The 12,940-nt window shown below is 38.1% G+C and overlaps 1 protein-coding gene across 1 annotated transcript in view; it reads left to right on the top strand.

The window, feature by feature from the left end:
- Positions 1–12,940, top strand: part of Potea (POTE ankyrin domain family member A) — a 143,923-nt gene that overhangs the window by 59,628 nt on the left and 71,355 nt on the right. The window contains exons 24-25 of the mRNA XM_051182086.1: positions 10,387–10,488; positions 11,032–11,113. Of these exons, the coding sequence (XP_051038043.1) occupies positions 10,387–10,488; positions 11,032–11,113 (184 nt within the window). The remainder of the gene's footprint in view (positions 1–10,386; positions 10,489–11,031; positions 11,114–12,940) is intronic.

Here is a 12,940-nt window from a genome sequence, read left to right on the forward strand (position 1 = left end):
CTAGTGTTCTTACTTGTCTCTGCCATGGAAGAGAATAGACATGTATAATTAACCCTACTACCCAGAAAGAGTGTGATACCTTCCAGAATGGAGACTTTGGTGTTCTGTAAGCAAATAAAATAGTTGTAATTAAGAAATTCATTAAATATAGTGTTAAAGTGAATTGACTTTACCTAGCATTACAACATACAGTGATTGCTGATAGCCCTGAAAACTTACATAAATGCACATCACCATATGGATTTATAATTTGTAAGAATTTTATCAGAATATGCTATTAGAATGTAGAAAATGGTGCTTTGCTACCTTCAGACATTTTTTTATATATATAATTTTTTAATTTAATTTTATATAACAAAGTCCAATTAAATGAAAACAAACATTTATACACAATATTTGGGAATTTGGGCGTCGTTCTTTCCAAACTACTTCCTGCTGGTAAGGGGCGCTGTCTTGGGGGATTCGAAGAAGATTCAGATATCCTAGCTGTAGTCTGTAGGGCTGTTTTGTCCAGCTGTTTGGAATGTAGGATCAGCTTGTACTCTGTTTCAGGCGGTCTGGCGTGATCAAACCACATTAGTCTGGAAGGAATCCACATCTTTTCATTTTCTGTGGAAACAAAAATAGAAATACTTTTCCCCAGTAACTTGTTCTTCAACTTAAATTTTGGAGTCAAAGCGTTTTTTTTTTTTTTTTTTTTTTTTTTAATTTATTATTTTACATGTCGATCCCAGTTCCCTCTCCCTCCCTCCCTCTCCTCCAGTCCTCCCTCCCTCCTTCCCTCCCTTTTACCCTCTCTGCCCTCTCACATGCACTCTAAACACCCTCCCCTCCCAACCCCCCACCACAATACCATATGTAGGGGAATGCTATCCAGTTGGGGTCATGTGGATCTGACAGGTCCTGTGAAGTAGGGACTAGGGCTTCTCTCCTATCTCTAGAATAAGGCAGTTATCCCTCCATGGGGGACATGTTTGCAAAGTCCTTTTGTGCACCAGGGATACATCCTGGCTCCACTGTCTGAGGTCTCTTAGACTGCTCAGACCTTCTGGCTGAGACCCATATTCAGGGGGGTCCGAGTCAGTCCCCTGCTGGCTTCCCAGCTATCAGTCTAGTGGCCCTTAGCTCCTCCTTGTTCAGGTAAGCTGTCTCTATGTACTTCTACCGCATGGTCTTGTCCTCTCCATCTGCTTCTGGGTTCTAGTTCGACTCAGTGTTTATGTATGGGTGTTTGCTCCTATTTTCAACAGGCATTAGTTGAGGGCTCCATGGAGAAGTTAGTTGTTGATCTCGTTCTCCGGGAAGGGCATTTATGATAGCCTTTCCACGGAAGCTGAGATTGTTAGTTGGGAGCAGTCTTGTAGTTCCCTCGACCTTTCTTTGTGTTCAACTTTATCTTCAAACCAATATTGGCTCCCTCTTTTATGTTCTCTCTCTCTGTCTCTGTCTCTGTCTCTCTCTCTTTCCTATTTTCCATTCCTAACCAGGCTCAATCCTCCTGGTCGCACATGCCTTCTTCTCCTCCCCCTCATTTTCTCCTACTTCTCTCTCCATTAGCTGTCCTCCCCCACTTTACCTGAGGTCTGGGGGACTTGTCCCTTCCCAGTTCTGTGAGGGACTTTATATGAATCTCTTAGAATACAACTTGTATCCTAGTTCCTCTGGTGGTGTGAATTATAGGCTGGTGATCATTTGATCTAGGTCTAAAATCCATATATGAGTGAGTACATACTGTGTTTCTCTTTTTGTGACTGGGTTACCTCATTCAGGATGGTTTCTTCAAGTGCCATCCACTTGCCTGCGAATTTCAAGATACCATTATTTTTTTCTGCAGAGTAGTATTCCATTGTGTAGATGTGCCACATCTTCATTAACCATTCTTCAATTGAAGGGCATCTAGGTTGCTTCCAGGTTCTTGCTATTACAAATAGTGCTGCTATGAACATAGTTGAACAGATGTCTTTGTTGCATTGATGTGAATCCTTTGGATATATGCCTAAGAGGGGGATTGCCGGGTCCTGTGGTAAACTAATTCCCATTTTCCTGAGGAACCGCCATACTGATCTCCAAAGTGGCTGTATGAGTTTGCACTCCCAACAGCAGTGGAGGAGTGTTCCACTTTCTCCACATCCTCTCCAACATAAGTCATCACTGGTGTTTCTAATTTTAGCCATTCTGGCAGGAGTAAGATGGTATCTCAAAGTTGTTTTGATTTGCATTTCCCTGATAGCTAAGGATGTGGAACATTTTCTGAAGTGTCTTTCAGCCTTTTTGATTTCCTCCATTGAGAATTCTTTCTTCAGTTCTGTACCCCATTTTTTAATAGGGTTATTTGGTGTTTTGTTGACTAGTTTCTTGAGTTCTTTGTATATTTTGGAGATCAGCCCTTTGTCGGATATAGGATTAGTGAAAATCTTTTCCCAGTCAGTGGGCTGCCGTTTGGTCTTGTCAACTGTGTCCTTTGCCTTACAGAAGCTTGAAGTTTGAAGAGGTCCCATTTATTAATTGTTTCTTTCAGTGTCAGTGTCTTTCAGTGTCAAGAAGCGGTCTCCTATACCAATTTGTTCAAGGGTACCTCCTACTTTCTCTTCTAAGAGGTTCAATGTGGCTGGATTGATGTTGAGGTCTTTGATCCATTTGGACTTGAGTTTTGTGCATGGCGACAGACATGGGTCTATCTGCAGTCTTCTACACACCCTCATCCAATTGTGCCAGCACCATTTGTTGAAGATGCTGTCTTTGCCCCATTGTATAATTTTAGCTGTTTTGTCGAAAATCAGGTGTTCATAGGTGCGTGGATTAATATCAGGATTTTCAATTCGATTCCATTGGTCTACCTGTCTATTTTTATGCCAATACCAGGCTGTTTTCAGAACTATAGCTCTGTAGTAGAGCTTAAAGTCAGGAATGGTGATGCCTCCTGATGTTCTTTTTATTGTATAGGGTTGTTTTGGCTATCCTGGGTCTTTTGTTTTTCCATATAAAGTTGATTATTATCCTTTCAAGGTCGGTGAAGAATTGTGGTGGGATTTTAATGGGGATTGCATTGAATCTGTAGATTGCTTTTGGTAAGATTGCCATTTTTACTATGTTTATCCTACCTATCCAAGAGCATGGGAGGTCTTTCCATTTTCTGGTATCTTCTTTAATTTCTTTCTTTAGAGTCACAAAGTTCTTATTATATAGATCTTTTACTTGTTTGGTAAGCGTTACACCAAGATACTTTATGTTGCTTGTGGCTATTGTAAAGGGTGATGTTTCTCTGATTTCTTTCTCTGCCTCTTTGTCGTCTGAAAAAAATAGGGCTACTGATTTTTTTGAGTTTATCTTGTATCCTGCTAGTTTGCTGAAGGTGTTTATCAGCTGTAGGAGTTCCCTGGTAGAGTTTATTGGGTCGCTTATGTAAACTATCATATCATCTGCAAATAGAGACAGTTTGACTTCTTCCTTTCCAATTTGGATGCCCTTGATCTCCTTTTGTTTTCTTATAGCATTAGCTAGAACTTCTAGTACGATATTGAAGAGATATGGAGAGAGAGGACAGCCTTGTCTTGTTCCTGATTTTAGAGGAATTGGCTTAAGTTTCTCTCCATTCAGTTTGATGTTGGCAGTTGGTTTGCTGTATATTGCTCTTATTATGTTTAGGTATGTTCCTGTTATCCCTGACCTCTCTAATACCTTTATCATGAAAGGGTGTTGAATTTTATCGAAGGCTTTTTCTGCATCTAGGGAGATAATCATATGGTTTTTCCTTTTCCGTTTGTTTATATGGTGGATCACGTTGATAGATTTTCGTATGTTAAACCATCCCTGCAATCCAGGTATGAAGCCTACTTGATCATGGTGGATGATTTCTCTGATGTATTTTTGAATTCGGTTTGCCATTATTTTATTGAGTATTTTTGCATCGATGTTCATCAGGGATATTGGTCTGTAGTTTTCTTTCTTAGTTGTGTCTTTGTGAGGTTTGGGTACCAAAGTTATTGTGGCCTCATAAAAAGAGATTGGCAATAAACCTTCTGTTTCTATCTTGTGGAACAGTTTGAGGAGTAGTGGTATTAGTTCTTCCTTGAATGTCTGGTAGAATTCTGCATTGAATCCATCTGGCCCTGGACTTTTTTTCGTTGGAAGGCTTTCGATGACTGCTTCTATTTCATTTCGGGTTATAGGTCTATTTAAGTTGTTTGTCTGTTCTTGATTTAATTTTGGTAAGTGATAGTTATCCAGAAACTTGTCCATTTCCTTTGAATTTTCAATTTTTGTGGAATACAGATTTTCGAAGTATGACCTGAAAATTGTCTGGATTTCCTCTGTGTCTGTTGTTATGTTCCCCATTTCGTTTCTGATTTTGTTAATTTGCATGTTCTGTCTCTGCTTTTTCGTTAATTTGGATAAAGGTTTATCAATCTTGTTGATTTTCTCAAAAAACCAACTCTTTGTTGCATTGATTTTTTGTATTGTTTTCCTGGTTTCTATTTTGTTGATTTCAGCCCTCAAGTTGATTATTTCCTGGCGTCTGCTCCTGCGGGTGAATTCGCTTCTCTCTGTTCTAAGGTTTTCAGTTGCGCTGTTAATTCATTTATGTGACTATCCTCTGTTTTCTTCATATGGGCACTTAGTGCAATGAACTTCCCTCGTAGCACTGCTTTCAAGGTGTCCCATAAGTTCGGGTATGTTGTATCCTCATTCTCGTTGAATATTAGAAAGTCTTTAATTTCTTTCTTTATTTCTTCTTTGACCCAGGAGTGGTGCAATTGCACATTGTTAAGTTTCCATGAGTTTGCAGGTTTTCTGCTATTTGTATTGTTGTTGAATTCCAATTTTAAAGCATGGTGGTCCGATAAGATACAGGGGACTATTTCTATTCTCTTGTATCTGTTGAGGTTTGTTATGTCTCCTAGTATGTGGTCGATTTTAGAGAAGGTTCCATGTGGAGCAGAGAAGAAGGTATATTCTTTTGTCTTTGGATGGAATGTTCTTATAGATGTCTGTTAGCCCCAGTTGAGACATAACTTCTGTTAATTCTTTTGTTTCTTTGTTGAGTTTCTGATTTGTGGTCCTGTCTAGTGTTGAGAGTGGTGTATTGAAGTCTCCCACTATAAGTGTGTGAGGTTTTATATGAGCTTTGAGTTTTAGTAGTGTTTCTTTTACGAATGTGGGTGACTTTGTATTAGGGGCATAGATGTTCAGAATTGAGACTTTTTGTTGATGGATTTCTCCTGAGATGAATATGAAATGACCGTCTTCATCTCTTTTGACTAGTTTTGGTTTGAAGTCTAACTTGTTAGATATTAGGATAGCCACGCCTTCTTGCTTCTTATTTCCATTTGATTGGGAAATCTTTTCTCAACCCTTTACCCTGAGATAATGTCTATCTTTGAAACTTAGATGTGTTTCTTGATTGCAGCAGAAGGATGGATTCTGTCTTCATATCCATTCTGTTAGCCTGTGTCTTTTTATAGGTCAGTTAAGACTATTAATGTTGAGGGTGAGTAAGGTCCATTGATTGTTGATGCTTGTTTGATTTAGGTTTGTTGTTGGCAGTGGTATTGTGAATATATTTGTTCTGCTTCACCCTAGGTTTCTGGTGTAGTTGGATTATCTGTTGCCTACATTTTTGTGGGCGTAGTTACCTTCCTTGGGTTGGAATTTTCCTTCCAATACTTTCTGTAGTGCTGGATTTGTAGACACATATTGGGAAAATCTGGTTTTGTCATTGAATATCTTGTTCTCTCCATCTATATTGACTGAGAGTTTTGCTGGATATAGTAGCCTAGGCTGGCATCCGTGTTCTCTTAATACTTTTAGAACATCTATCCAGGACCTTCTGGCCTTGAGGGTTTCCATGGAGAAGTCAGGTGTAATTTTTGATAGGTCTGCCTTTATATGTTACCTGTTCTTTTTCCTTCGCTGCTCTTAATATTCTTTCTTTATTCTGTATGCTAGTTGTTTTGATTATTACATGTCGAGGTGTCTTTTTTCTTTGGTCCAGCCTATTTGGGGTTCGGTATGCTTCTTGTACTTTCATGGGCATGTCCTTCTTCAGATTTGGAAAGTTTTCCTCGATGATTTTGTTGAATATGTTTTCAGCACCTTTGAGCTGGGCTTCCTCACCTTCTTCTATGCCTATTATTCTTAGGTTTGGCCTTTTCATGGTGTCCCACATTTCCTGGATATTGTGTGTTAAGGATTTGTTGGATTTATGATTTTCTTTGGTCGATGAATCTATTTCTTCTAGTTTATCTTCTGCACCTACCTTCAGACATTTTATGTTGAATAATTTCTAGTTATTGACTATCAAGCACTAAACTGTTGAACATAGCAAATGTGGTTATACACTCCAGTTTATGAGCACAAATGTCTGAATAGCTAGTGAATATTGTATGTGAAATTCCCCACTGAGAAACAGTTGATATGAATAGATAGAATAATAATGGGTATTGTATTCAATGTATGTATCAGAGTGAAAGTTGAAACACTTGCTCAGAAATTATCTTTATGAATGGGAGGATTAAGTTGCCTTCTAAGTAAAACAGAAAAAAGAGCGATGACAAATTCTAGCAAGAGGACAAAGGAACAAAGAAAGCAGTGGTCCACGTCTATATATTACTTAAATTGTAACTTCCTGGGTTTCCCCAAAGGAAGACAGAATATTACCTCCATGATTGTTATTTTAATTTTCATATTGTACAGACAACATGGAGTGCAGATAAGCAGGTTGCCCCTTACCCATGCTTAGTGAAAGCTTGTTTTTCTTTATTATATAAAGGGTTGCTGTAGTTCTGTATCTTGGTTTTGCTCGTAAAAACATATCAGTAATAGCAAATGTTTATATATTTAATCATAACAAAAATTTTGTATCAATCATTTTTTGCAACCAACTTTCTATTTACTACTTTAGTAACCGCTACAAAGTTTTATTTGAATCAACTTCATATTTCTTTCAGGGTTAAAAATATTGAAGTCATTGGAACTGTTCATAAGTAATGGCACAGTATGGCTGGTACACATGTCATACTTTGGTTATATGTGCATTTAAAAATCTTTGTAATTTTGTGAGGAATGAAAATAATTAAGATTCTGAAATTAATTCCTTATTTAATTATGAAAATTAGCTTCTCTAATATCTAAGCACATGTCTCTTCTGAAATTCATTGTCAGCTTTTATAACCAGAGACCTAATAAGATTAATGATGCTTAAAATATGTATGAGAATCTATTAAAATTTAGTTTTTCAATTATGTTTCTTTTGGTTTCAATTTAATTACTTCTGAAATAGAAAATAGAGATACTTTCTGAGAGATTATTATTAAATCTGTGCACTATTGATACTAATTTTAACATTATATCTTTAAACAACTTTGACCAAAGGACATTAGCAGTTTGTCTTTGGCTGAAGATCAAAGGTATGAAAACACAAGACATGATGGGAAAGGTAAGAACTCTAGTTACAAACATTACTTGACAACATACTTGCTTACAAGGAATATTGAGCTATTTTCCCAGTGAAGGAAAATTACTTCTTAAATAATTATTAAGGAATAGGATATTTTCAGTGACAATAATTATATCTTATTTCTTTAAAAGCAAGTCAAATTGAAAATCTCACTGAGAAAGTGAAACGATGAGTTAACTTATAATGTATTTTCATCTGAAGATTTGGGGGGAAACAAGAGGGAGTAGTGAAGATTAAGAAAGATAAAGCCTGGAAATATGGCTCAGTGAGTTAAGGCACGGGCTGCTAAGACTGATGACCCAAGTTAGGCCCAGAAACCCAGGTGGTGGAAAGAAAACTGACTCTTGGCAATTGTCCTCTGATGTCCACACTCTTAGCAGTTGTCCATACTCTCTCCATGATACAAGACATTCACACACATACACATTCAAAGTAGATCAGTGCAATAAATAAATTGAGATGAGTATAGGAATCACATTGACGAAAATGAAGGAGGAGTATATAGGAAAGGGTGTGAAAAACCTTTAGAGAATAAATGGTGATTCCAGATATGTAGGAAGAATCTAGTGTGAGTTGATTGTACAGATGCTGTGTAACTGCTCCCAGTGAACCTTGTCTTCTTGACCTCAGGGAAGCCATTAGGAATTAAAGCAATGAGACATTTCTCTAATGGGTCTGCTTTTGATTTACAGTAAATAGGCCCGAGCATGGTACCCAGCCACGTATTTGAATAATTTTCATCACACACAGTGTTGATACTTTTTCTAGTGCTGCCACATAAGAGAAAGATTAGGACATTAGGATTATTTATGCAGTGCTAAGGAATGACAGAACTGGATGAAAGCCTAATTATTTATTTAATACTACATTAATTTTTTAAAAGTTTTCATATATCTTAGTTTTATTCTATTTTCCTTTTCCCAAATCTCCTGAGTCTCACCAACTCCATACCCACCCATATTCTTTTCTTCTCTCTCTTTCTCTCAAAAAAAATCAAATAAACTCCATAAACACAAAACAAAAACCCCAAAGACAAAGACCACCAAACCATAACAAAAAAGGATACACCCACCCACACACTGCCATTGCAACCACCACCACCACCAAGCAAACAAACAAAACTGTGGAATCCATTTTGTTTTGGTCAACTATTTCTGGGCATGGGGGCCTATCCTGGAGTGATGTTGATGTATCCAGCTTCATGCCCTTGGTGAAAACTGATTTTTTTCCCCTATAGCAGCAATTATCAATTGCAAGTAGCTTCTTGGCTGGGGTGGGACTTTGTGTCTACTTTTCACTGTTGGATTTTTGTGTAATTCATGCTGTCACAGTGTCTGTGAGTTTATATGTGCAGTGTTCAAAACATGCCAAAAGCCTGTTTAAAGGGTTATGGTACTTTATCCATTTCAATTTGGGAGACCTTATAGGGAAAAAATAAACTAAGTTTTAATGTTGTAGATTCTAAAAGGTTAATTTGTGGTAATGAAATATGGACTACTATATAGTGATCAGAACTTTTACAACTTTCGAGGGCAGTTTGTTGTGAGCAATGTTCAAAATACCAATTGTGGTGAGATGTTCTGGTCCTCTGTTTGAAGTTGTCATGTGATTCAGTTGCCACCAGGGCTCTGAACTGACAAGTACATAGACATCTTTCTAAAGGAAGGCGGACAAATAACCACTGGGTAATGAATCAACACACACCAGGGGCAGAAGAAAGCACAGGCTTTGCTAATAGTTGTCACTCATTTCCTGGCCAGTGGAAAAGAATGCAGACATGCAAACAATAAAGCAATATAATATCATATGACTCAAAATGTAGAAATGAAAAATAAAAAGGTGAATGATGTGGAGACTTTTCACAGAAGGGCCAAAATTTTAAATGGATACATCTGACAGCTTCCATTTCTCTCAGTTCAGTAGTAATAACTTCAAACTATGGGATTAAATTTCTAAAACCAAACCAAACCAATTTGAGCCACATTCATTTAGCAGAATAGTACCAATAGGTTTTTTCTTAAACCCATGACCTATCTAAGCCCAGATTCTTGGACCCTTTAGCATTTCCATCTCACGGAGTATCCCTCAAACCCAATTGAGAAGTGATTGGTTGCTCTCATTAACGTTTGTGCCACTATTGTACCAGCATACCATGCAGGTAGGTCACTGTTGTTGCAGGGGTTGTAGCTACCATGCAGGCAGGTCACTGTTGTTGCAGGGATTGTAGCTACCATGCAGGCAGGTCACTGTTGTTGCATGGGTTGTAGCTACCATGCAGGCAGGTCACTGTTGTTGCAGGGGTTGTAGCTACCATGCAGGCAGGTCACTGTTGTTGCAGGGATTGTAGCTACCATGCAGGCAGGTCACTGTTGTTGCAGGGGTTGTAGCTACCATGCAGGCAGGTCACTGTTGTTGCAGGGATTGTAGCTACCATGCAGGCAGGTCACTGTTGTTGCATGGGTTGTAGCTACCATGCAGGCAGGTCACTGTTGTTGCAGGGATTGTAGCTACCATGCAGGCAGGTCACTGTTGCAGGGGTTGTAGCTACCATGCAGGCAGGTCACTGTTGTTGCAGGGGTTGTAGCTACCATGCAGGCAGGTCACTGTTGTTGCAGGGGTTGTAGCTACCATGCAGGCAGGTCACTGTTGTTGCATGGGTTGTAGCTACCATGCAGGCAGGTCATTGTTGTTGCATGGGTTGTAGCTACCATGCAGGCAGGTCACTGTTGTTGCATGGGTTGTAGCTACCATGCTGGCAGTTCACTGTTGTTGCAGAGGTTGTTGCTGTGTGATATTGATAAAATATTTTTCCGCCAGTGGTGTGCCTAAATCTAAGTTCCTAAAAAACTGAATATCCATTTTTGGATTATCATGAATTATTAGCTTTCTCCCTATAATGCTATAAATTCTTAATCAAATTGTCTTTGTAGTTTATTTTAACTAACTATATGGATCTGTTAGAATCCGATGTACTTTTGTCATCAGAGGAAGAGCAAGAATGGTCTGATGACTGTGAAGGGGAACATCTAAAGGTACATATATTTTTAAATAAATTCTCTTTTTAAGGTTTTCCACTGTCAAATATTGAGCTCATGGATCACATGAAGTTACTTTTTTACTTCCATTGAGAATCAATAGGCTGTGATTTAATATTTAATCTCAGCTTCATAGCTAGGAAATATATTAGTTTTAGACTCAACAGTGGCATAAAATAAGCTTTATCATTAGACTTCTTTCAATTAAGAAATATTTTTTTTCTGTCTGTTTTTAAGTCCTTTAATGTCTTCATATGTTAAAGACAGTCAAATTTGAATTGTCAGAAATTAAAAATTTAAGCAATATAACAGCAATTTCTCCTGAATTTAATTCATTCTAAGAGTTTTTATCTTAGTGACTCAAAATTTGTACTGGCTATTGCTAATCAGTATTTCACAGCTCAAAGTTTCAGTACATCATTTGGTTCTCTAGCTTTATTTTTAACACTATTAATTTAAACATAGAAATTCAGTTTTTTTGAAACTTGATTAGGACAATCTTTATGCTACTTGTTGACACTGTTTAAAAATATGTTTAAGCAACCTCAACCAAGGGGCATTGCACATTTATCCACGGCTAAAGATGAAAGAGGAGAAGATGTCATCAGTGATGAAGAGAAACGTAAGAACTCTGTTTTATTAAAACTTCCATTCAAGAGGCCGAGGGAGATTTCTTATTGCATAAAAACATTGCTACTCAAGCCTGACAAGCCAAATTTGATTCCCTGAACTCGTTTAAAAACTCAAAGTGGTGGTGAACATCTGCTGCGAAATGGGATGGGGAGACAGGAGACTCAACCAGTAGTTACAGGCCAGCTGACCTCTAGTGTGCTGTTCAGCTGAAAGAAAAAGAGAGACCTTGGCTCAGTGAGGTGGAAGGCGAGAAGCAACTGGGACCTCTGACCTCCATATGTGCTAACTGAACACACATACACATACCACACACACACACACACACACACACACACACACACACGCAGACACACACACATACACACACATATACACATGCACACACAAACATACACCACACACACATACATCACACACACACACACATACACACATACCCACACAATACACATACATACCACACACACATATACACCACACACACATACACATACACCACACACACATATACATGCACAGACACACACATACACACACACATACACACCACACATCCACACCACACATCCACACACAGCATGCACACATACACACACATACCACACATCTCTTACATTCACAACACACATACACATACACACCACATGCATATCTTCCACATTCACAATGTATGGTACACACACACACCATAAAAAATTTAAAATCCACTTGTCATTGCTTAAGCAGAAGGAATTAGTTTCCTACCCACCTCCAACGTAACCTATTATGTATTTAAGTTATAATATTTTAAATGGAGGGACTAGGAGAAATACTCAGTTGGTAATGTTATTGCATTTTAAGTATGCATATGAGTTTGAATCCCTTGCATTTTCAGGGCATGTTCTTGTGTTTTAAGTGTAAGGATATAAGTTTGAACCCCTGAACCCCCTGGCCACATATGCTTGTAGGAAAGCAGGAGCATGGAGATACCTGGGGCTCACTCACCAGCCAGTGTAGGTTAATTGGTGAGCACCAGGACAAGAGAGACTCTGCCTTAAAAGAAGTGGATGGCATTCTTGAGGATGATGCCTCAAGTTTCCTCCACATGTATGTGCATTCAATTGTTGGTACAACTGTAAGCACACGTGCACCCATGTAAGAGCATGCACACATATAAGATTACAGATAAGTAGTTCAAATGACAGCAGTTTATATAATTCACCAAATTTGAAAAAAACTGATAGGTCAAATTGAGAGTAACACTGGAGATGAGTTACATTACTAGGTGTTTCTCAGGTGATGAATATTAGAAAGTGAATTAGAGGAATTGAAATAAAGGTGAAGACTTTCAAGAGTGTAGGAAGTACACAAAGAAAAATCAGTATTATTATCTGAGTAGGGACTGTGAAAATAAAGTGATTTTAGTGAGTATGGGGGAATATGAGCCATGTAGGAAGATGTGTCTTAGTGCTGGAAGTTAAGCTTCAGACATGGCATCCATGCACCTTAGAATTACACTTTGTAACTTTGAGCTTCACATAAAGGTTACACAATGTGGCATCTACCTGATTCTATAAACAGCAGGTCAATCATGGCTATCTTTAGGCTGATAGTTTTGCCATTTAAGACTTCCTTCTCCAAAACTTACCTCTATCTTTCTGAACCTACATGTTTTAAATTCTGGCATCAGATCCTAATAACTCAGAAAATAATTTAGAAACAAATCTGCTACTCACACAATACAACAAACCAATGCAATTTTGGGGGAAAAAAAGCACACCAGGATTGTACATTATATTGGCTCTGGTAGCTCGTTACTAAGTGATAATCATTTTGT

Source organism: Phodopus roborovskii, unplaced genomic scaffold, assembly GCF_943737965.1.
Source record: "Phodopus roborovskii unplaced genomic scaffold, PHOROB, whole genome shotgun sequence".
NCBI lineage: Eukaryota > Metazoa > Chordata > Mammalia > Rodentia > Cricetidae > Phodopus > Phodopus roborovskii.